Source organism: Typopeltis vanoorti, chromosome 5, assembly GCF_054136105.1.
Source record: "Typopeltis vanoorti isolate ZY-2024b chromosome 5, IOZ_Tvanoo_1.0, whole genome shotgun sequence".
NCBI lineage: Eukaryota > Metazoa > Arthropoda > Arachnida > Uropygi > Thelyphonidae > Typopeltis > Typopeltis vanoorti.
The window spans coordinates 11,654,719-11,681,676 of record NC_143553.1 but is presented as its reverse complement, the minus strand read 5'-3'; the positions used below and the strand labels follow the sequence as shown (position 1 = coordinate 11,681,676).

The window sequence follows — 26,958 nt, the reverse complement described above, 5'->3', positions numbered from 1 at the left end:
GGCTAGCTGGTGAAAGGACATACTGTCGGAGAGCTCCTGAAAGATTTGTGATTTTTGTTGATTTATTAATATTTTGTTAGATTTAATTGTTTAATTTTAGTATATTATTGTAGTTTTATTAGTGTAGTTAGTGTACTAAAGTGTTTTATAACATAATCTATGTCGGGAAGTCGCCGCTAGAGGGATTCGTAGTGTGTAATGTTCGTGAAAGCTCCTGATAAGATAAGCGTTATTTTTAGTTATCGTTGATAAATTTACTTTAATATTGCATAGTTTTGTTTGCCTTGCATATCTTAGTGCGTCTGTTTGTGTGTTTTTTGGTGTTTATAAATTATAATTTGATAAAATACGTTACTAGTAGGTATGGCTCCAGTACGAAGGAAAATGGCAACCAGTAATGATGGTTCGCCATCTTCTTTCAAGAACGGTAATGTAAACTAGATGATTCAGTGTACTATCTGCGAAATGTATGCTTTGTGGAGTGTGGTCAAAGTGTGGTTAGATGATAATAAATGAGTGAATGTGTGTAGAAAATGTAGCGAGAATGAGGAATTGAAGTGTATTTCGGATCGTGAGTGTGATATTTTTGTCAAACTTCAGAATGAAGAAAATAGGGATATGACAAGAAACGGCGAGGTTGTACCAGAGAATTCTGAGAGTGTGAATGTAGAAAGTGTGATTGATAGTATTAATGGTTTTACAGAGAATAAAAAAGATGAGATAGATGCAATGAATGTGATTGCGTTGTTGAATGGTGCGATAGAAAGGGCAAAACAGCAGCTAGAGCGTATGAGCAAAAGTAGACTGAATGAACCAGCCAATAATAAAAAGTATGACAGGAAAAATAGGCGTATGAGTGTGAACATGAACAAAATGAAGGATAGAGTGCTGTATGGAGACTTGTTAGTACGAGGTGTGTTAGTAGAGGATTTGACAAAATCATACCAACCTGGTGCGACCATAAAGGATGTAACTGAGTCTATTAGAGAGCAAACGGAAAGGGTGAAAGAAAAGATTGTTGTGGCAGGTACGAATGATTTGAAAGGAGACAAAATGGAAATGATAGAAGATCTGAATGAATTGTTTGAGGTAGCAAAAGAAAAGAGTGAGTGAGTTAGAATGATTAGTCTGTTGCCACGGTATGACAGTGAAATGTTTAATAGGAGGGCCATAATTGCGAATGACTTTATGCGTGGGTTATTTATGACGAGTGCTGTGGAATTTGTGGATGTGTGGAGTGAGTTCGATGGGGGAAAGGATCTATATAAGATGGATGGCTTGCATTTGAATGGTTACGGTGTAAGGAGACTTGAGAAAGTGTTGCTGAATGTAATGGATGTGCTAATTCAGGGAAACTAGATTTATTAGGGGGGGGGGGGTAGATATACAGTCCTTAGGGAGGCAGTTGAGTGTATGAATGAATATAATATGCCCGAGCGAATAAGGACAACAAATCAGAGTGGGATAGTTAATATAAGGCATCAAGGTAGGGTTGGGGCTAAAGGGGGTCTTAAATTCATGTACACTAATGCTAGGAGTATTAGGAACAAAAAGGAAGAGTTTTTGGGCATGGTTGGCACTTCCATTCCACAGGTTATTGGTATTAGTGAATCATGGCTGACTGTAGATGATAGATCATATAGCTAGTGGGATTGAAGGTGATGGGTATAGTGTGTTCAGGAATGACAGGGAGAATAAAATGGGGGGGGGGGAGTATTGTTGATGATAGCTGATGAGCTACAGCCAAGAAGAATAGAAGTTGAATTGCAGGATAGAGAAAAGAGCACATTTGAGGCCATTTGGTGTGAGATTGTGGCTAGCAGAACTAAATATACAATTGGGTGCTGCTATAGACCAGGTGATGAAAAAGATGGTGGCGACAGTATGCACAAGCAAATAGAAGAAATGAGTGGAAGGAGGGTAATTATTATGGGAGATTTCAACTATGGTCGCATTGATTGGAGTGAGGAGAGGACACACGGGAGGAAGGAATTGGATTTTATGTGGTTATTAAGGGATAACTATCTGTGACAGCATGTAACGGAAAATACTAGAGGTCAGAGACTGCTTGACCTAGTAATTACATCTGAGGATTTGGCTGTAACAAATGACCACATTGCCACCAATTGGTGAGAGTGATCATAGGGTCTTGACTTGGGAGGTGGCTAAAGGTGTGGAATTTTCAATTAAGACAGGGTACATGTGGAATTATCAGGCTGGAAAGTATGACAAGCTTAGGAGTTTGATTGGTTCAGTGCCATGACATGTACAACTGCAAGGACTAGAAGTTGATAGTGCATGGAAGGCAGTTAAGAAGTGTTTGCATGAAGCAATGGCTGATGGTATACCTAGAGTCCGAATAATAAATCAAGTAGGGGTTAAATGGATGAATAACACCATTAAGCTTGAGCTACAAAAAAAGAAACAACTATGGGGGGAATTTAAGGAGAAGGGTGACCGGCAGGCACATGAACGGTATAAAGCGCAGGCCAGAAGGGTGACGAGTGTGGTAAGAAAAGCAAAAAAGGATTACGAAAGAACATTGGCCATGCAGGCTAAAGAGAATCCTAAACAGTTTTTCAGATATGTAGCAAGTAAAAGGAAAAATGTACATGGCAGAATGATTTTAAAGAATGCCAATGGTAGGGAGGTAACTGAATCAGTTGATATAGTTGAGTTACTGAGTGAGCACTTTGCAAGTATGTATCATCCAGGTGGTGACATTGCAGAAACGAATAAACCAGTAGATTATATGGGAATTGTGGTGAATGAAGTGGAGGTGAGTAGTCTATTGCATAACCTCAATGTCAATACATCCATAGGATTGAATGGTATACCAGCTCGTGTCGTACGAGAAGCAGCTAAAGAATTGTCAGTACCCTTGACCATTTTGTTTAATTTGAGTCTCGGGTCTGGGTTAGTCCCGAGGAGGTGGAAAGAGGGGAAAATAGTTCCACTGCATAAAGGTGGTTCCAAGATTGCTGTTGTAAATTACCGACCGATTAGCATATCAGGAATCATTTTCAAGGTCTTAGAGAAATTAGTCAAGAAAAGAATACAGGATTGGATAGATGTAAATTGGATATTGTATGGGGGACGACATGGTTTTGTGAAGGGTAGATCATGCCTCAGTAACTTGCTCACATTTTATAACACAATGACGGCTGAACTGGATAGGGGTAATGGGTTTACAGTGATACTACTGGACCTTGCCAAGGCCTTTGACAGGATACCACATGGATTGCTAATCAGTATACTGGAGCAGATGGGGATAGATATAGGGTTGGTGAGATGGATAGGAGGGTGGTTGAAGGAGAGATACCAGAGAGTGGTTTATGCAGGAGTGGAGTCTAAAAGACGGCTTGTGACTAGTGGTGTGCCGCAGGGCTCTGTTCTTGGACCACTGCTTTTCAATTTGTTCATTAATGATATTGGAAAGGATTTGAGAGGAAGTGTTCACTTGTTTGCTGATGATGCAAAGTTGGGTAGAGCAATTGTGAGTGCACAGGATGTCAAAATTTTACAGGATGATTTGGATAGTTTGGAGGACTGGGCTAGGAAAAAATGGATGTCAATTTAATGTGGCAAAGTGTAAGGTTATGCACTTTGGGGTGAAAAGAATAGCAGCAGTATATCGCATTGGTGGAACCGTACTTCAGGAGATTGATGAGGCCAGGGATTTGGGAGTGTTGGTGGATAGGGAATTGAAGTTTAGGAGGCACATTGCAAAAGTGACTAAATCAGCTCATCAAATCACTTTTCTTCTGAAAAATACTTTAACATGCAGACACAAACAAGTTGTTGGTCCTCTGTATCGAGCCTTGATAAGACCCCATCTGGACTACTGTGCCCAGTTATGGGCACCAGGGTTTTTTCTCGATTGGGAGGAGGTGGAGAGGATCCAGAGACGAGTGACCAAGATGATAGCAGGACTACGGAATGAACCTTATGAGAACAGGTTGAAGATTTGTGGGGTGCAGAAATTGGTTGATAGGTGGAAATGGGGTGATATGATTGAGACATTCAAATTACTGAATTGTTTCTATAAGATTAATTCAGAAGATATTTTTGAAAATAGGACTGGTAGTTGGAGGACTAGGGGCCATCCATGGAAGCTTGGTAAGAGTGTGGTTAGCAAGGGTGTTAGAGCTAGGTTTTTACTTGGAGAGTGGTAAATGAGTGGAATAAGCTGCCAGAGTCTGTTGTGGGTGCCATGACTGTAAATGAGTTCAAGGTGAAGTATGATAGATACTGTGTGAATGTTGAATAGTTGTTCTTGACATGATTTTGTTCCTCCCTCGATGAATCTAAGGACTCCTTGGAGCTGCCCGTAATAAAAATAATAATACGAAGTACCAACATATTGACTAAGGCAACAAGCCCTACCCCTTTGTTTCTGATAATCCTAGCATTCGTATGCAAACATAATAATCTACCTACATGTTCTTTTGTATACTCTTGTGTTTAGTCTCTATGACCAAGTTTGACATCTTGCAGCTCTCTATTCCTCTCTACTGCCTTATACATGTGGACATCTTTGCACATGTTTGGTGGGTCCGAATTGGATGAAGACATAGTTGAAATCGTTCTCTCCTCGTCAACATTTCCACAACAAAGCCCATTCCCATCTTTAACACAGTTATATAACATTGTCGTTCTTACGCTCACATTCTCACCATTCTTCCCTTTTTAATTTAGTTTCCCTAACTCTCTGTGTTAGGTCTCATACAAGCATAAAAACAGAAAAGAAAAGTAAATGAAATTGTAACTGTAGTAGGTACTAATGACTTAACTAGTGATAAGTCCAGTATGAGAGAGGACATGAAAGGGATGTTGGAAGAGGCAAGAGTGAGAAAGTGAAAATCATCAGTATTTTACTTCAATATGATAACAATGAATTAAGAAGAAGGGCTATGATGTCAAACAATTCGATGCGTAGGCTGTTTAGAAGGAATTGATGTAAGTTTTTGAATGTGTGGAGTGAGTTTAAGGGTAGATTGTATTTGTATAAATCATTAGTACCTACTACAGTTACGATTTCATTTACTTTTCTTTTCTGTTTTTGAATTGTTTCCTTTATATTCTTAATTTTCGCTCCAGGAAAACTCAAAGTTATAACTCACTCATCAATAGCATGTTTTATTATAGAGTTACCATACCAATAACTTCTTTCTTTTTACTGACAACATCGCTTACCTGATTTCCATTACTTCCTGACTTACCTGTTTCCGTGTTTTGTTGTTTCTTATTTTGCTGCTTAATTTTCATTTTCTCCATTTGCTCATTTAAAAACCTCTTGACTTTTTGTAATTCCTATGTCATCTCTCTGATGATCGGCTTTAATTTTGCTATTTTGGAGGTTAATTCATTTTCATTAACCTTCTTCACAATTCCAATAACCTCGTTAGCAGGACTAGCCTTCTTGTTCTCGCCTACAGTGCTCTTTTTAGCTTTACTTTTCCTGTGTGTTTTTCATGCCATTTTAAACTTATACTTATTGTTGAAATATTTTAATAAAAGTATGTTATGAAATACTAAACTGCACTGATATACTATAAAACACTAATTTTCTAAGGAAAACAACACAATGAAACAGACAAAATTCACCAATTTTACCAGTGTTAAATTCACCGACCAACCACAATGTATCCTCAAACCAATCTCAATCAGTTGTCAACATAACTGTTCATTTACCCATCTTCAACACTAGCAGTATGTTCTCTTGTTTACATAGCTGTGACCAAGTCTCAAGTAGTAAACACATTCTATGTGGCATATATCAGTTTCTGAGGTGTTGTTTTACAGTGCCCTTCTTTATGATGGTAATACTGTTATTTTTGACCACACGAACTATAGGATTTGTAGTTGGCGGCAAAATTCAGTTCTGGCATTATTATTATTATTCAGGCCTCCATGGAGTCAAAAGTCTCATCGCAGGAGGTCTTTTCTAAGAAACACAAGTCAAGACTCATATATTGAGGTCCCTCCTAGGAAACACAAAGTCTATCATACCACTCCTTAAACTCATTGACCATTCTTGCTCTCACCACTCCATCAGGCAATGCATTCCATGGTTCAACCACCCTCCATGCAAAGAAACCACTCCTCACCCTCTTTCTCACAGTTTCCTTTTGTAACTTCCAGGGATGGTCCCTTGTCATGACTCCTTCCCACTGTTCAACCAAACGAAATTGCGGGCAGAATCAGTCCTTGGTTTCTATTAAGGTTTTGTTCTGAGCGGAGAATTATATGGCTTCTTTTATAATTCGGGAGAATAAATCACCGAATACTATTTGGGTTTTTTTTGGTCAAATTTATTTTAAAACATAGTTATACCAACTAGTTTCACCAACTGTGGCTGCTGGCTTCATCAGGGTAAAAGATGTATAAAAATAGTAAGAACACTTAAATGCTAAAAACTGTTAACACTAAAACCATAAAATAAACCAAATACAATTGTATTTTTTATAAAAGCAGAAGAACGCATACATCACACGCATAGTGCGTGTATGATCTGCTAGTTGTTGTGTAGGAACGATTTGTAGTTGGTGGCAGAATTCAGTTCTGGCATGTTGAAAGATCTAATAAGGGTCTTCCAGATCTCGGGGAGAATCAGTCCTTGGTTTTTATTAAGGTTTTGTTCTGAGCGGAGAACTGTTGTGGCTTGTTTTATAATTTGGGAGCGGAAATTCCTCCTCTAAGTAGGGCATTGAGCTTTTATCCCATTCTATAATGTGATTAGTCCTAGCAAAATGAAAGGCTAACTCCGATTTGTCTTCTCTATTATTATTGACGTCTCCTATGTGCTCCTTCTTCCTGATTTCAAAACTTCTTGAAGTCTGGCCAATATAATTCAAGCCGCACGAGCAGGGTATGTTGTAAACTCTGACATATTTAAAAAATGGATGACTGTCTTTTGGAGATTGTAAAAATTGGCGAATGGTCTGTGCAGGTTTAAGAGCTACTCGTATACTATGTGGCTTGAGGAGTCTGGCAATCTTATTAGAAATTGTCCCCATAAACGGAATCCCAATGGTAGAATTATAATATATATCTTCAGGTTGTCTTTGTTGGGGGTCAGAGAAAAGTATCTTGTGGATCAATTTCTTAGGATAACCATTCTTTGTAAGGTCATTTGATATCCGGCCAAGTTCATCTTGGAAGTCTTTATCATCTGTCGTAATGAGAGAGGCTCTATTTTTTAGCATATGTACAATGCTGAGAATAGATAGGGTAGAGAAAGGATAAAGAAAGGTGGCAGCTTGGTGACCTATAGTCATGGAAAAAACAAGACTGAGAACATGGTTCCATCATGGAAATCCTGAATCTAATAAAATTGTGTAATTGTTAATCTGGCAGAAAAAATTAAATTTGTAAATTTCCTAAGTAAACAATGTTCAAGTTAATTGAATCACATATTTATCATTGAAAAGTTGAGCCTATGGAAGTATAGAAACATTTCAAACAAACTACTGCTCAAATGTTTCTAGTTAAGATACAAAGATATTTAAATGAGCATCACAAGTCCGTTATATAATTGGATCTGTTATAAAGGAGCTGTATAAAATGGAGAAAATTGTGCAGTTCAGTTGTTCTTGCAATGTAAGACAAATTCTGGTGGGATATCCCATCAGAAGGAATCAGGAAAAAATAGTTAATTTTACATACACACACACACACACACACACACACATATATATATATATATATATACAGGGTGTCCCAAAATTCACGCAAGATTTAAATTTAGTGCCATTTGTGCGGTAAAGTGTTGCCAACGAGAAAAAAAGACAGCGTGATAGCTGACAGTTCAGGGTTATTAAAAATGACCACACACAGCGAAAAGAGTTCGTTGAATGGATTATGGAACAGCAACAGGTGGATGCTTATTTTTTGAACAAAATCATCTTCAGCGAAGAGGCTCATTTTCATCTTGATGGCTTCGTTAATCGACAAAATTGTCGCATTTGGGGTTCAGAAAATCCACGAGTGATTGTTGAGAAACAAATGCATCCACAACGTGTCACTGTTTGGTGCATATTTTTGGCTGGAGGCATCATTGGTCCATTCTTCTTCGAAAATGCGGCTGGTAAGGCAATAACAGTTAATGGTGCTCGCTATTGCGACATGATAATCCAGTTTTTTGTGCCTAAATTGCAAGATATGGATGTGGACAACATGTGGTTTCAACAATACGGTGCCACATGCCATACAGCCAGAGAAACAGTTCAATTACTGCATGAGTCATTTCCTGGTCGTGTAATTTCCCGTTTTGGTGATCAGAATTGGCCGCCCAGATCATGTGACTTAACGCCGTTGGACTTTTTTCTTTGGGGTTTTTTGAAGTCTAAGGTTTATGCCAACAAGCCCACAACCACTCATGCCTTGAAGGAGGAAATTGAGCGCTGTATCAACGAAATTCAACCACATTTATGCAAAACGGTCATGGAAAATTTCGACAAAAGAGTGCGTATGTGCCAGCAAAGCCGTGGAGGCCATTTACCCGATATGCTATTCCATGCATAACCCTATACTGTATACTTTATGAATCAATAAGAAATTACAATTTTTAATTAAAAACCTGTGTTTTCTATCAAAATTACTTCTTATGTGAATTTTGGGACACCCTGTATAATGGATTGTTTGGTAAGAACCTCAGTTTTTAACATTATTGCTAGTTGACAGAAGAGATCAGTTCAAATATGCAGCTTCAGCAAGATTGTCTTCTCTTTATTTTAATGTAAATCTCACCCATTAAATAAAGGCTGTAAATGTGTCCCATATTAGTGCCATAGGTAGGCTAAGGGTTAGATAATCTGGAAATCCTGCTGTAGAGACCAAATGTACTTTTTTTAAGCCATGTTTTATTAGTCTTACACAGCAATTCATTCCGCATTCATAAATATCCATGCCATAGTGAGATTTGAGCACAACCTGTTAGTTGGTGAGCAATCAGAGTTATGATTCACTCAACAAAGCAATTTGGTAGTTTTCAAACTGCATTATAAGTCAAGATTAGGTCATTTACAGTGTGGATAGTTGCATTTTTTGCATCAAATGTACTTCAATAGATTGTTTTATGCAAATAATACTAGTTTCATGTGATGAAGTACTTGCTTATGTAAAAAATTATAATTAGCAAAATCTTGTGCTAGAATGCACACTAAGAGACTAAAGTAAACTTTCCTGTTACTGAACCACATGAGATATGTGCAATGCTAGTCATATGAAGTTTATGTACTCTATTTAACTTAAAATTGTTGTAAATCTGTTTACATATAACTAGAGTTATTATTATTATTACAACCCCAAGACCTCATGGAGTCAAAGACTCATCTGGGAGGGCCTTTTATCACACACACAGCTCATTATACCGTGTTTTAAACACATTCAAACTCTTTGCAGACACCACATTCTCAGGCAAGGCATTCCAGTCATTCACAACTCTGCACGAAAAAAACCTGCTTCTCACTCCCCTACTCACACCCTCTTTATACAGTTTCCAGGGATGACCTCTGGCTCTCCCCTGATCTCCCACTATTCTCTGTAAAACTTCTCCAGCATTGATCCTATAACAACCCCTTACTAACTTGTAGGTTTCTATCATATCTCCCCTCTTCCTCCTGTCCACCAGACTCTGCAAATTACATCTTCTCAATCTTTCCTCATACTCGATATTCCAGAGGTCAGAAACTACATATACAATGTTCTATTTTTATTAAGTGAATACATATTCTTTCTATTCAGATATCTTCTTAGATATCTGAATAGAAAACTGTATATTCACTTTTTAAAATTTTATTGCATTAGGAACTTCAGTTTTAATCACATTTCATTTTCTTATTATTATATAACTTGTTATTTCAGGTTTCTCAGTGCCACCATCCTTCAGAATTGCTTAATTCCCAAACTCTGAATTCCATTCTCAGTGAAGCTCTGGCCTCTTCCTTATATGGTGATAACATTTTAGCAGACAACCTAAGTTTTGTGGTAAAGTGTCTTCCAGTAGCATTTCCTCATAATGGTTAGTTTTTGAAATGAAATTAAAATTTTATTTAGTTTATTAGCATTTACACACATCTGTAACTCAGTTAGTGATGCTGATTGAAAAGATTTTAGTTCAAATTTCGTTGAACTAAAGAACTAAAAAGAAATGATGATGCTTTATTAGGGTTTTTTTTCACTGAAGTTATGCAAGCCTTCAGTGAAATCCTGTTACTCTGTCTCATACAGAGACAGAGGTTAAAAAAAAGGCTAAATTTTCTGAATATTTGTAATAATTAGGATTAAATATATCAAATTTTATATCATTATTATTATTATTTGATAACTATTTTTTTCTCTTTTTATTATTCTAGTGGCAGCTGTCTTAAATTGCTTGGCATTAAATTATAGGGTAAGCTGTATTCAGTAACCAGTTCAGAGTGGTTATTTCTATTTTACAGAATGTAAGTGCATACTATAAAAATGTATTGTGCAGAAATAAAAAGTATAAAACCAATGGCCTTGACTAGTCTACAAGCTAACAATTTGTGTGATTGGTCTCTGTATATGTGAAATACAGTAGTGGGGGGAGAGAGAAATGACTATCAAGTATGTTGAGTGGAGCTTCTCATGAGAACCTATTTGAAGACAACTGTGCTTCAAAAACCTTGTAAGTTTTTTAACTTTTCAAGTTAACTCATTTTATTTCATATGACAATAAATTAGAGTACAGTCAGCCCTCGGTTTACGCCGGTTCAATTTATGGCGATTCATAATAACGCCGGTTGCCTGCACTTGCTTTCTTACTGTAGTCTGGTTGACTGAGAAACGATGCTAGCAGGCACTCTAGTGTTTGAGTGTTTACCGAGCTACTATAACGTATAGGTATCAAACCTAGTTTTAATGTTGAATCTACCTAATTATTCTATTTAACTTTTTTTACTTACATACATATTTAAATTGATAAAGTATGTAATTACATACCATGTCTGATAATAGAAGTGCAGAAAAATTGGCAGAATTTGGTGTTAGAAGGCGTGGAAATCAATCACACTTGAAACGAAGATGGAGGTGATTCGAAGAATGGAAGATGGGCAGACATGTACTAATGTCTGTAGAAGTATGAACTTACTTCCATTGACTGTTACTACAATTATGAAAAATGCAGATAGAATAAAACAGTCTGTGCAACAATCTACGGCTGCAGGGGTAAACTTCATGAAAAAATGGAAAAATTATTATCATTATGGGTGGATGACTTGAATCAGAATAACATTCCTCTGATGCAGGCTGTTATAACTGAGAAAGCAAAAACAATTTTTCAGGATCTTAAAAAGACAGATGGAGGTGAGGAATTATTTTTAAGAAGCAAAGGTTGGTTCGTGAGATTTAGGTCTTGAAGTAAGTGCCACAGTGCAAATTATGTGGTGAGGCGGCAAGTGCAGATGTTGTGGCAGCAGCTGCTTTTCCTAAAGAATTTCAAGACTGTGTAGAACAAGGAACTTATCCTCCTGATCTCATTTTTAATGTTGATGAGGCTGTGCTCTACTGGAAACAATTGCTATCACGCACCTTCATTTCCTGTAAAGAACGTTCCGCTCTAGGTTTTAAAGCTGCAAAAGATAGACTTAGGTTTTTGTTAGGTGCAAATGTCTCCAGAACTTTGAAGCTTAAACCAATGTTGGTGTACCATTCACAGACACCACGCACCTTCAAGGGTCTAAAAGCCATGCTGCCAGTCTATTGGAAATGGAACAAGAAAGCTTGGGTTACACAAGACGTTTTTATAGATTGGTACAAATTATTTTTGTCCTACCGTGCTTCGCTTCTGTAAAGAAAATGATTTGTCAGCCAAGGAATTGCTTCTCTTGGATAATGTCCCTGGGCATCCTCAAAACCTTGCTGAAGTAAGACACCATTGGATGTCAATGTTGTTTACATGCCCCCAAACACAACATTGCTTTACAACCGATGGATCAGGGGATTATATCAATCTTCAAAGCCTATTACCTCTGTATAACATTTATGGAAATGGTAAGAGTCTTGGACACTTCAGGAAAAACTATTAAAGGTATTGGCTGTCATTCGATATTTTGAAGGGCATTAACAACATCAAGGCAGTTGGAACGACGTGTCAGCCAAGTGTTTAAAAGGAGCATGGCGAAAACTTCTTCCAGCATTTATGCGCGACTTTGAGGAATTAGAGCAAGAGGAGAATGTTATTGAAGATGTTACCGAGCTTGCGCGAGAGGTGGGATTGTACAATATTACAGCTGCAGATGTGACAGAAGTCTTAGAGAGCCATGATAAACCGCTTTCCAATGAAGACTTAAAAGAATTAACCAAACAATTAAGTCAACATCCAAAGGAGGAGAAAGAAAACAAAGAAGGTCCTCTGAGAGATATGAAAACGGCTGATTTACAGCGTTCCTTGCAAGCATAGAGACATTGACTGATGAACTCTGCGAAATGGACCAGGATTGGGAACGGAGTGCAGATGTAAAAAGGAGTGTAATTGCATCTTTTCGACCTTACACTGACTCCTTAAAGAAAGAAAAAGAAAATCTAGGCAGTTAACACCAGATACTTTTTTTTAAAAAAATGCAGGTGATTCGAAACCAGGAACTTCAACATAGAAATATGTAATATCTTTTCGAAGGTTCATGTTTTTTGTATATAATTTTGTTTTGTTTTCGTTATTAATAATTTTATTTTAACAAATATATACGTATGTATTATCAAAGCTTTAAATATAGTAATGTTACACATACTTCATGTGCACATTTTTTGACTGCGCAGAACATAACTGTGCCTCTTATTAAAATTGGGTTCGTTTTACGCCAATTTAGTTTACGCCCGTTTTTTCAGGAATAGAACTGCAGCGTAAACCAATTGCTGCCTGTTTATGTTAGTTATGTATTAGTAGCTGTGGCAATTCTCTATGGAGTCACAAAACTTGTGCAGTGGGCCAATCTCACTGTTATTGTAGCCATTATTTTAATACCACCCATGAATATTAGGGAAAAAAAAACATGTTTAGTAACATGGGTTCGTTATGAGTTGAACACTCCAGATTCCTCTTCTGCTCAGTACATTGTACTTTTTTCAAGATAGGAAGGATTTGAAATATACAGTATGTGTGAAACTAAAACTCTCTCTCTCTGTATGTGTGTGTGAAAAGATCTAATTTTAGGACACTTAGTTTTTAAGATATTTGTTTAGACATGAAATGCATGACTTTCATTAGTGCCTAACCATAAAATTTTGCAAATAACAGTAGATCATTATTTTATATAATCAATGGACTTAAAATGTAATATCATTAATTATAATTAAAAATAATTAATCACTGATAATCATCATTTTCCTGATATGTATCCTGAAAGGATATTCAAGCTACTATGACAGCACTACATGATTAAGTTTACATATCAGCAGTCTCCTGTCAACAATTTTCCTCCAAATTAGTAGTCCTCATCTTATCAGCACTCTAATATTGTCACGTGTAACATTTGATGCTTCTAAGGCACTTCTGGATTGAATTGATCCACCTAGATCTTAGCCTTCCACTGGGTCTCTTTTCTGCCATCTTGGCAACAAACACTTGTTTGATGCAGGTGATCATGTCACCTGCTCACGCATTCCTGAAGAATGCAAACAATATCAACTTCATTCCTAATGTCTTCATTTTTAATATGATTCTGTCATGGATGCCATCTCTTTGGATCCCTGATGTTTCTAAGATCTCTCATATCTGTGGTCTCTAATCTTTGATCAAGGGTTTTATTTCTAACCCAATTCTCAGATCCATAACTAAAAACTAGTTTAAACATTGTCATATATACTGCTAGTTTAGTATTTTTGTCTAATTTCTCTCTTATTCATATAAATTTATTCATCTGGCTCCCCATAACACCAGCTTTGTTTATTCTGTTGTCTTTTTCCACATTTAACTTGCAATTCTCACTAAAAACTGTGCCTAAATAGCTGAAATATTTATTTGTTCTATAGTCTCTCCAATATAGAATGCAGCTGAAATTTTCTGTGTTCCTACATATTTTCATAGTTTGTTTTTTTATTGCTAATTTTCATGCCAAAATTGTTACAGCTGTTATTCAATTTAATTAGAGAATCCTGAAGACTTGCAATGGATGTGTTTTGGAGTACAGTATGATCTGCATCAAGCAAAGAGCTGAGTTTGATTCTCCAATTCTAATATCAGGTTCACTGCCACTTTCTTTCATTTCTTTCATGTAGATGATGAATAAGAGTGGAGATAATGTGCATCCTTGTTCCCATACCTGATTTTACATTAAACCATCTTCCTGTATTCCCTTCAATTCTAACTGCTGACTTACTTTAAATATAGACTATGTACCTGAATAACATTCCATTTACCTCATCTACCTGTAGTGTTTTGAACAAGATATCCCCTGGCATCTTATATGCAATTTCCAGATCCTCTGAATTATGCAGTGTAGCCACTGCAAAACTTTTATATTTCCACATTTGAGCATTTCTGGTCATATATCATCTCCAACTGCCTTTCCACATTTCAAGTTTTTGATGGGGTTTTCGACCTCAAATATTGATTACTCCTGTTTTCACTTCTCATGAAAATTTTCTACTAAGGTTCTGTCACCACTTGTTCTATTTAATAGTCTTTTGGTTCCTTTTACAGTACTCTTTCCTTCATTTATAAGCTTTTTTTAATAGCCTTGAAATATTTTACCCCCTTCCTAATATTTACTTTCTATATTCTTACCAAAGTCTTCCCATGACTTTCTTATCTACTTTCACACACATAGCTTAGCTCTTTTATATTTTTCTCTGCATCTTTTAGAGCATATGTTGACTTATTTGCTAGGAACTTTCAGTGTGCTTTCTTCTTTTTCAGAAAACTGCTTCTTTAACTTATTGTGTCCACCATGGTGTTCTTATTTTTCTATCCTTGCAGACAACTTCACCACCACATACCTTCCTAGCTGAATCATTTAAAGTTTTCTTCAGAGTTGCCACGGAGACTAAAAGGTTTGGTTCTTATTTTCGAACTGTTTCATTCTTTCTTCAAAAACATTTGTATAGTTGAGTCTACAATTTACTTTTAAAATCTACTCAACTTTAATTCCTTTTTAAAATTTTTTTTACATAACGTTCTTTTCAATGTGATGCTCATTTTTATCCTACTTAAAAATATGTGAAGGTCACTTTGGGTTTCAAATTCTCTGTACATTATTGAATCCTGAACCGGCATGAAGATATCAGTATCACCTATAAACATAGTCAATGAGGTGTTTCTTATTTCCAGTGAACTTGTGCACATCTTTATGTTGGAACATGGTGTTAGTAATGACTAGTCTGTACCCTGAGTAGAAATCCAGCAAATTTTCCCAAAATATTTCTATATGCTTGGTGGTGTGATTCACTTCCTACTCTACTGTTTAAATCTCCAATAACAATTACTTTTTTCATCTTCTTTATTTCAGCTGTCCACTCTAGTGACTTGTAAAATTTCTCCACTTCTTTTTTAGGAGATTCTTCTGTAGAACCTTGACTTTAGGCACAAATCAGTTTCATTGTCCATTTCTCTGTCTTTATATATTATATATAATCTTTATACATCTGTATTTAGAGCTTTTTTTTTTTTTTTTACAAGAAGTCTTTATATCATCTATGTGCAAAATTGAAGTAAAAATAATTTGTTGGTTAGCACTAATGATTGAGGTTTAATGGAATAAAACAGCACTGAAAAAGAGTTAAAACTAATGTTTAATTCTACCAGAGTTTCATCTGTATGGAGTGCTGTAAAAAATTGCAACACACATACACAAAGGCAATGCAAAACTAACTGAAATTCTGTAGACAAAAGAATAGAGTCCTACCTTGGTAGGGTGCCTGTCAGAGACCTTGGTTATAATATGGAATCTCTGAGAATTAATGTTTCCCCTTTAGTGGGGGATAGTATAACGCATCCATATTTATTTAGATTAGGGCGATTTTAAGGACAATTGCAGGTTTAAAATATATAAAAATAAAATAATAAAAATTTCGCATTCAAACTTGCTGTGATGGAGCATTATAGTGTTTTTCCATATGATAATGTATAACACTGGAAACTAGTAGTGTACCACCAGTTTTTTTCCCGCATTTGGCCTGGTACCTCCTTTAATCCAGAAAAGCATTAAATTTTACTCCGTAACATACCATACATATTAAAATTGCTAGATTATCACCAAGATTATGTTAGAATGGTTGTTATGAGAGTACACTTGAAATTCCAGCAACCACCTGACTAGTTCACTGGTCCACTACAGATGGCATTGTGTGTGGTTACACACAGTCTTAACACGTTCACTGCCATGCTCCTTGGGCATAGTTTGTTACCGCAGGCCAAGCACTTTCACTTCTTCAAGGCCAGTCCGAGTAATCTCGTAGAGGTCGGTAATCGACATACGAGTATATTCGTAGTGGGCTTGTGAGGCTCATATACCAACTATGAGTATACTCATAGTTGGCAGCGAACATGTTAATTACTTTTGAAGGTGGTGGATCCTTTCATTTTGAGTGACTCTTGGTTTATCTTGCTTTCATTTAATGCTAGCTAGGGCCAGTTCACAGTGGTGATAGTGGTGCTGAAAGTAAGCACATGTGCATATCAATACAAGATAAGACAGAATTATGAAAACAACTGATCGTGATGGGGTTTTTTTTGCAGAAACTGTATGATATTGGTTCTTCAATTAATTATGATATTATTATGTAACACTCCAAGGAGTCCAAAGACTCATTGAGGGAAGGCACCTGCTCTAAACTCTCCATCTCCACCAACCGCGACTACCACCACTAGTATTTTCACAGACAATTGCAAACATCCATGCCCACCGCTGGATTCAAACCCACAGCCTTTTCGCTGGAGAGCAGATACGCTAACCATTCGGCCAACCAGACCAACTTATATAAAAAACACAGGGACAAAATACCGAAATTCTTTTCAGAGATTCCAAGAAGCAAGTAAATCTTAAAATAAACTAGGATAAATGGTAAGCATATTGAGCATGAACGAGTGTATTTAGCATAGAACAAGCTAACTTATTTTGCGAAGAACTTATATAAGAACATGAGTGTGTCTCTAGTGAAGAATGGCTTCAAAGAGCCTTGAAAAGCATTAAAATTTACTTCGTAACATACTGTGCAAATTAAATTGCTAGATTATCACTAAGACTATGTTAGCATGGTTTGTTTTTTGTGCCTGAAGCCCAAACATACTGCATCTGTAGCCCTATCAGAAGACCATTGAATTATTTTCATTCTGGACAAAAGTTCAGCTCACCCCAGAGCTGAACTCTTGTGTAAGAAACATGTTTATATGGTTCTGAGACAAAGGAAAAGTACACTCTGCAAAGGCTAATTATCACTCTTTTTATGAAATGTTTGTTAGATGTCATAAATGTTGGCAAGCCTGTAGGTACATTTATTAAAGAATTTTAATACTAATGGGCAGTGATGTGCGATTACAGTCTCTCCCTGTCAAGTCAGCCCCTCCTTCCCTTGGCATCGCCTGTTTCCACAAAAGAGCCTCTGACAAAACTAGTGAGTATTCTCACTACAAAGGGGATATCTTCCTAGTTGGAGGAAATACTAACTAGACAGGAAGCAGAAGTCCTTGCTATAGGTAATATGAACTAACACAAATTGTACATCTACCTATTTGAATCCCTGATAGCCCTCTTCACTCTCCAAATATTTTGGGTCTCTCTTTTTGACCAGCAAAATACCACTGCTCAACTTATTGCAGGTCTAAAGTGGCAATTGCTATGTTTGGTCTCTAGAGCATGGGTTCCAGTTTTCTCCTACCCCTTCTGTTCTCCGTGCAGTGTGAGTGATGCCCTTCAAGGCGATGACAAACATACTTAGAGATCCATAAACTCCTCCATTTCAAGGGTAAATAAATTAAAATGTTGGTACCACAGGCCAGCCACCAGTTAGTACATGGGCCCAAACAATCCAACAAGTCAGGAGGCTTCCTTATCAAGTGGTGCAGAATTCTACTACCACATACTCTGTCAGGTGATGGGTGGAGAGGGAATCTGATTAATGGTATGTGGGGAGCACTGTCATGGCATGAAGACTGGATTCTCACTGTATGGATGTCATGTCTAAGTGGCTATCTTCTCTCACTGCATGTCCTCACTATATCCTTCCATCTGTCTAATCAAACTTATGAAGACTCTCACAAACAGTAACATTGACAAAAGCAAATCCCTTCATAAACTAATCCCATCAAAAAAATCATATTGCAACCAGCCCCAACATAAAAACTATGTCAGAATTTCTTCACTAAAAACTCATTTTCATATCCACTTTACTGACATCTGTGTCATTTACTAAAACATAAATGACATCTACCATCACTTGCATTCTTCCAGACTAGACATCCTATTTCTGACAAAAACCCAGATCACAGCTACATTTACTACTGTACACCTTCTGTGCCTTTGTCAAATCTGACATAGCCTGCCAGAGAATGGCTCATTTAAAATCTCCTGCTTTTGATCTTCTCTGGCTCAAGGTTTCTTTTCCCCCATTTAGTAATTTTCATTTGTTGCATTTTCCAGTCTCCAAACATTAACAACCACTCAGATATCTTTGCATTCCTTTCCATGAAACTTGACCACCTGCAATCTAGCTATCCAAATAGCAAGGTCATCTCGGTGACCTCAATGTTCAGAATTCTAACTGGCTTCTCTATTCCAACACCACTGACCAAACGCAATGGGAAGCAGAAGTCTATAAGTAATGACCTAAAACAATTGTACATCTATCCACTCGAATCCCTGATAACCATTTTTACTCTCCGGATCTCTTTTTGACCAGTTCTCCCTCCAGATACACCATAGAAGTCACTTCTCCTCTCTAACTCAGACCACAATATTGTACAAGTGTTCTCTCTCACAGAATGCCCTTCCTCCAACCATTCCTGAACTCAAATCCTCTGGCACTACAAAAGAGCCAATTGGGCCTACAGGGTTTCTACTCCTCGTTTAATTGGTCTGACTATTGCTTCCACCCACCTGACCCTAACACTTCCTGTGAACAAGTCACAGAAATTATTCTCACTGGTATGAGAGTAAGCACCACATGCCTCCTATAGTTTTTCGACAGAAAGTCATCAGAAAACTACTAAATAACTTGGATACTAAAAAAGTCTTCTGATCCTGATGGTATCTCCCCAATTATTCTCAAATACTGTGATCCAGAGCTAATACCTGTCCTGCATCGTCTCTATAATTTATTATGCATCCATTCATTCATATGTTCACTTGACATCCACAGATGTCACTCTGATGTTCGTTGATGTGCCACACCAGGCCTCGCCATGTAGTCTTGCTGTGCTTTTCTGTAGGCTTTAACTCTCTGAAGATCAATCACTCCATCCATCCATCTCATTGACGGTCTGTCCGTGTGGTTAGCCTGGTGGCTTTGCGCTTCGCAACTATATGCCTGGGGAAGGAGTGTCCTGGGTTTGATTTTCTTCGCTGCCGTGAGGAGCTTAAGGATCTTCCTCAGCCATAGCCGAGTTAGCCAGTCTTGGGTGTGGACAGCAGGGTTTTTTCTCCCAGTTTATCTGGGGTTTTTCATCCTGCAAGCAGGCAAACCACCCCCGTGAACACACGGATCTACAGCCATAAATACTTAATCCCCCATGAGGGGGCTCAACTTGCCTCAATAGGGACAGGGAAGAAAAGGGAGGAAACTCCATATGAATAAAATAAAATTAAAAAATTGATGGTCTACCCCTTCCGTTTTTTTCCAGGAACTTTACCTTCTATTACTGTTCTGAGAAGTCCTCCTTCCATCTTTTCAATGTGTTCAAAATATTTTAACTTTCTTCTGTCAATCCTTGAGGAGCATTGAAGTTCTACTGATCTTTTCTAACACCCCTTTGTATGCCTTTTAATATATGATATCCTCAACAGCCTTCTGTAACACCACATTTTACAAGCAGCTATTCTTTTCTTATCTGACTTCTTTAGGTTCCAAATCTCACATCCATAAGTCGCTGTTGGAAAAACAACTGCATCCAAAATCATCAACTTTGTTTCCATGGAGGGAGATCCATCCTGTCAGATTTTAGACAAGTCTCTGATTGTTGTTTTAGCCATTCCTAATATTCTACTGACTTCTTCTGAACAGCAGTTCTTCACATTAATAATGGATCCCAAGTACTCAAATACTTAATTAACTCTGGTGAGAATCCATCAACATTCCAGATATTATACATATCTGGTGCTTATTCCATTTCATGGAAGCAATCTCATATCCATCCTATTCCAAAAAAGACCATATGAAGTATTGAAAAAAAAAAAAAAAAAAAAAGTTATAATATTTCCCATCAAAAAGTCAACAGAAATATCACTTAGAACAGCAGTGGGAAGTACTGATAGCCCTACTTATTATCTGACCAAAAGGTTAGCAGCAGCACTCAAGAAATTGTTAAGTCTCTCATTCCTACATTATAAATACTCAGATACTTTATAGGGAAAATTAATGAGAGTGTTCTTCTTGATAGCCAAGATATCTTAGTCAGGATTGACATTTTTGGTCTCTATAAATCCCAGCCAGCAATACAGTCTCCCATAGCGGAACAAATTTCTACCCAGTCTTATAGCCTCTTCGCCAATGTGCTTTGTTCAGACTACTTTATTTAGCAAAGTAACTTCTATCTTCAACAGATAGACTTGTTGTTTAAAATAAAAGGTCTGGCTTCAGTACATAGTTGACATATTCATAATATGGCCTTACAACAATCAAGACTGTAACTCTTTCCATGGCCATTTAAACTATCAACACAAATGCAAAACATTTATGATTGAAATAGATAAAACTCTTACCATTCCTGAATATACTTCTAATTGCCTTCCATTGAAAATTCTGTGAATTAGTATGTATCTCAAACCAACACACACACCCTGGGTAAGATATTTGCATACACTTCTATCACCAGCTAACACAGAAACTAGAACGATCATCACCTTTAAAAAGAGCAGTAACAATTGCTCCAATGAGAAACCTCACAAAACAGAATTTATTAAATTCAATCTAGTCAATAATAATCATAACAGATATGTTATTATTATAGGCAACTCTATGGAGTCCTTAGACTCATCAAGGTAGGTCCTAAACATCACCTGACAATTGTGTGGTATCTATTATACTTTGCTTTGAACTCATTCACAGTCATGGCACACACTACAGACTGGTAACCTATTCCATTCAGTCACGACTCTCCAAACAAAAAATCTAGTCCTGAGACCCCTGCCAACTTCACTCTTACTCAGTTTACAAGAATGACCCCTAGTTCTACCACCAGACCTTCTACCATCTTGTTCACTTGCCTCTGGATTTTCTCCACCTCATTTCCAAGAAACCCGGGTGATTAGATCTATGCACAGTAGTCAAGATGAGGTCTTACCAAGGCTGTATAAAGAGGTATAATAACCTTGTCTCTCTGCTCATATGGGGATTCTTCAGTGATGAAGTAATCCAATGAAGTGCCTTTAGATACTTTTGCAGTATGCCCTCTAACTTTAACTCCTTATCCACTAACACCCATCCCCAAATTACTGACTTCATCAATTTCCTGGAGTACAGTTCCATCAATGTGGTACACAACTGGTAATCTTTTCACTCACCCCAAGATGCATAACCTTACACTTTGCCACATTAAACTGATATCCATTTTCCTTTGCCCATATTGCCAGTCTGTCCAAATCATGCTACAAAAATTTAATATTATCTTTATTAACTATTGTTCTCACAGTTTTGTGTCATCAGAAAAAAAAAAAAAAAAAAATGAATAGTTCCTCTCAGGACCTTTCCTATATTGTTAATGTACGAGTTAAATATTAGTAGCCCAAGAACAGAGCCCAGTGGCATGCCACTAATCACTGGCCTTTTACTGGACTCTACTCCTGAATAAACTAGAGTCTGCTATCTCTTCATCAACCACTCTCTTATCTACCCGTCCCCCATGTGCTGCAATTAATTAATTAGAATTCCCTCCACTCTCCTGTCAAAAGCCTTTATGAAGTCCAACAGTATCACTGTAAACCCATTACCTTTATTCAACTCAGCTGTCACTGTGTTATAAAACATGAGCAAGTTACTTAGACACATAATTAAGGCATATAATTAAGAAGATAGTTGAAAAAATTCTCAATAAAGAGCAACAACAATTACAGCAGTAGTTGCAAAAAAGTTTACACTTTTTTGCAACAAAGTAAATTATACTCATCATCAAATTCCTGCCATGTATCATATCCTGTACACCTCAAGGGGTGTACAGGATATGATAGTACTACATGAAAAATTTATGTCATTACTAACTTCCTATCTATAATTTTCCTCCAAATCAGTCTGTTACTTGTCAAGACTCCAACATTATCAGATCTTATATTTCTATCGTCTAAGACACTTTGTACAGTGTCAATCGATCTATATCTTGGTCTTCCTCTGGGTCATTTTCCTGCCAACCTGACAGAAAACACTTGTTTTGCTAATCTTTCCTCACCCATTCTATTTAAGTGACCATACCACCTGAGATTAGCTCTGCTAACGCATTCCTGGATGCTGACAATGTCAAGTTCTTTCCTAATATCCTCATTTTTAATATGATATTGCCATTAATGCCATCTGTCCACGCCTCTAATCTTTCTCAGAACGCTCATATCTGCGGTCTCTAGTCTTTGGTCAAGTGTTTTACTTCTGACCCGGCTCTCAGATCCATAAGTTAAAACTGGTTTGAACACTGTCTTGTATACAGCTAATTTAGTGTTCTGACTAATTTCTCTCTTATTCCATATGAATTTATTCAGTTGACTTCCTATCATGAAGATGGTAAATTAAATATGGAAATAGACATTTAATTTACCATCTTCACTAAAAATTGTGCCTAAGTAGCTGAAATGTTTTACTTGTTCCACAGGTTCTCCGTTCGCAATGCAGTTGATATTTTCAAAGATTCTGCCTATTTTCATTATCTTTGTCTTTTTATTGCTGACCTTCATACCATATCTATTACAACAGTTATTCAGTTTAGTCAGGGAATCTTTCAGACTTGTAGCGGATTTATTTAGAAGTATAACATTGTCTGCAAAAAGCAAAGAGCTGACATTAACATCTCCAATTTTGATATCGTGTTTAATACCACTTTCCTTCATAATGTAATCCATATAGATAATGAATAACAGAGGGGATAATGTACATCCTTGTCTCACAGCAGATTTAACATTAAACCATCTTCCTGTAATTCCTTCAATTCTAACTGCTGACTTACAACTCAAATGAAGATGGGGTACTCAATGGGGCAGTATATTGCTTGATATACTGCCCCATTGACAGCATATTACTTTACTTAATCCTCTTCACTCCACCTGGGAGCATAGGTCTTCCGCCACCATTTTCTACCAGACTCTGTTTTTTGCTTCTGCTTTTATTTGGTTCCAGTTTTTATTAATATTTGTTATTTCTTTCAGTATTGTTCTTTTCCATGTTTCTCTTGGCCTTCCTCATCTTCTTTTACCTTGTGGTTTCGAATCTAGAGCCTATTTTACTATTATTTTATCTTCTTTCCTCAGCACATGCCCCAACCATCTCCATTTGCTTTCATGTTTCTGTTGCAACATGGATTTCTGGTTTGTTCTCTGCCATAGTTCTTCGTTTCATATTTGTTTTAGCCAATATAATATATTCCCAGTATCATTCTTAAACAGTTGTTTAGGAAGACTGTTAACCATCTTTTTGTTTAACATCCAAGTTTCTGATCCATACATTAATATTGCCTTTACATTTGAGTTAAATATTCTCATTTTAGTTTTTATAGACAAATTCTTGTTTTTCTAAATATTTCTAAATTGGTTGAAAGTTGAATAAGCCAGCTCTTTCCTTGTATTTGTATCTTCAGTAGTTCCTCCTTTTATTGATACCATTGAAGCGGTATTTCTTGTAGTGTTATTTGTTTATTTTGTTTTGCATTTATTTTCATCAAGATTGTTTTATTTTTATTTATCCTAAGACCAACTTTTTTTGGCTGTTTCTACAAGTGTTATTGTTTTTTGTTCTATATGTTGGTGCTTCTGTGAAAGTAAGCAGATATCATCTGCAAAATCTAGATCGTGGAGTTGGTTTTGAAGTAACCATTGTAGTCCTGTATTTTCATGAGATACTTTTCTCATCACCCAGTCTACGACAATTAAAAACATAGTAGGGGAGAGTATACAACCTTGCCTTATTCCTATCTTTGTTTTAAATGGCTTTGAGAGGGTATTTCCATGTATTACTTTAATTTCAAAATCTTCATACATTTTTTTAATTATTCTTATTATTTTTTCCGGGAGTCCATAATTTCTAAGTAATTTCCATAGGAAGATCTGTTTATTCTGTCGAAAGCTTGTTCAAAATCGATAAAATTTAAATATAAGCTTGCCTGCCATTCCAGTGATTGTTCTATGATAATTCGTAAAATAGCAACATGGTCAGTGCATCATCTATTGGCTCTAAATCCTGCCTGTTCTGGTCTTAGTTGGTTTTCTATTTTGATTCTTTCTAGTATTATCCTTACTAGTATTTTACTTATAACCCTCAGCAATGTTATACCTCTCCAATTTTTGCATTCAGATAATTTCCCTTTTTTGGGTAATTTAACCAGTAATCCATTATTCCAGTATTCCATTCCTTAAGCCACTCTTCTTTCTGTCATATCTCATTTAGTAAGGGATATAATATCTCTGCTATAAGTTTTGGATTTGCTTTTAGTATATCGCCTGGTATGTTATCTGCTCAGTGCTTTACCTGTTTTGATCTAAGTTATTGCTTTTGTAATTTCTATTTTTGTTTACAAAAATAGAAATTACAAAAAAACATACAAAAGTCTATAAGTAACTTATATCTAATGATGCATTTTGTTCATTTAATTCTAAGCTCTGGTCACCATCAGTCATTTCTTGAAATTTCTCTGAGAAGAATTCCACCCATCTATTTATCTATTCTTTTTCATTTAATAATAGTTTTCCTTCTTTATTGTATATAAGAACTATCCATTTGTTTCTTTTTCAACTTAATTTCCTTGTAATATCATACAACTTTCTCGTATCATTTATATATGCAGCATCCTCTGCCTCTTGTGCTAGATTCTCTATGTATTTTCTTTTATCATTTCTTGCACTTCTTTTTATTTCTTTGTTAATTGCTCTATATCTTTCTGCTTGTTCTTGTTCAACATTTTTGCCAATCTGTAACAGTTTCTCTTTTATTCTATCTCTCTCTCTCTCCTCTAATTTTAATTTGGTGTTTTCTGATATCCAATCCTTGTCTGTATTAGTTCAAAATCCCAATATCTTTTCTGATGTGCTCATTAGTATGTCTTTAATCTTAGTCCATTTTCCCTCTATGTTATCTCCTTCTCTTTTTTCGAGTTTATCCCATTTATCCTGTAGCGTTGTTATAAATTTATTTCTAATCTCTTTGTTTTTCAGTTTTTCAATTCTAAACCTCTTCCTATTGTGCACTGTTTGTTTATTTTTAAATATTTTTACTTTCATGTAGCTGTTAGGAGAAAGTGATCTGAATATGCCTCGGCTATTCTTTTAACTCTGACATCCAGGAGTGATTTCCTACAATTCCTTGATATAAGTACATGGTCTATTTGGTTCTTTCTCTTCCTGTCTAGTGCTATCCATGTCCACTTGTGTATTTTTTTATGTTGGAAGAGACTCCCTCCTATTACAAGCTGATTGAACATACAAAAGTCTATAAGTAACTCTCCATATTCATTTATTTCTCCTTCTGCATACTTTCCCATAACAGTTTCTTTATTAGTATTATCATTTCCAACCTTAGCATTAAAGTCTCCAATTATAAGTTGCATACCTTTTTTATTTGTTGTTTCTATACTTCTCTGTAGCATGTTATAAAAATTATCCTTTTCTTCCTGGATCGCATCATTTGTTGGTGCATGTATAGCAGTTATTGTGATGTTCTGCTTGTCGGCTTTAAATCTAACATTTAGTATTCTTTCGGATATTGGGTTCTACTCCATTAGTGCATCATGAGCTTTCTTTTTCATCATTAGTGCAACTCCCTTTGTGTGGTCATTCATATTTTGGTTCCCAGAGTAGATTAAGTAGTGACCAGAGTTTAATTTGATTTTTCCATTTCCTATCCATCTCATTTCGCTTAATCCCATTATTTCTAGTCTGTATTTTTCTAGAACTCTCGAGACTTGGTATGTCTTCCCAGTTTCGAACATGGTTCTAACATTCCAACATCCCAGTCTAAGCTTGTCTTTTGGTAAGGTGTCTGTCCCTTTCTTCTGCACCTCTGCTTTCCCAGAAGGGCTTTCACAGAGGTGCCTCATGTTCATGGCAGTTCGTGTTCTATTTTCTTCATCCAGTATCACATTTTGGAAGGTTTCAGTTTGCAAAGCAAAGATTTTTTTCTGAGACTGGGTTGCTAGCACTGTGCTCAACCTTCTCCATTTATCCGGGCTTGGGACTGGCATGTCAAGTTTTCACTAAGCATGGCTGGGTTTTGACACCATAAAACTGTAGCGTATTGAATAGCTTCTCTCTTGGCACCTTGTCGTATGCCTTTTATTCCACAATTCTTCTCAACCATTTCTCAAGTATACTTGCATAAATCTTGGCAGGAACACTCAGTAGGGAAATACCTCTGTACTTCTCACATTCAGCTCTGTTTCCCTTTTTATATGGGTACTATGAGAGCTCTACTCCAATCATCAGGAATTCGTCCCTCTGTTCAGGCTTTCTGAACTATGCAGTGCAGCCACTATAAGACTTTTATACCACCATACTTCAGCATTTCTGGTCTAATATCATCTACTCCTGCCGCCTTTCCACATTTCAAGCCTTTGATGGCTTTTTCTACTTCAAGTATGGATATGTATTCCTGACTGTA

The 26,958-nt window shown here is 36.6% G+C and overlaps 1 protein-coding gene across 2 annotated transcripts in view; it reads left to right on the top strand.

The window, feature by feature from the left end:
- The window catches only part of LOC150106226 (gamma-tubulin complex component 6-like), a 909,633-nt gene that overhangs the window by 700,841 nt on the left and 181,834 nt on the right, over window positions 1-26,958 (top strand). For both annotated transcript variants that reach the window (XM_090392253.1, XM_090392252.1), the window contains 2 exons: window positions 9,868-10,024; window positions 10,359-10,396. In XM_090392253.1, the coding sequence (XP_090248379.1) occupies window positions 9,868-10,024; window positions 10,359-10,396 (195 nt within the window). The remainder of the gene's footprint in view (window positions 1-9,867; window positions 10,025-10,358; window positions 10,397-26,958) is intronic.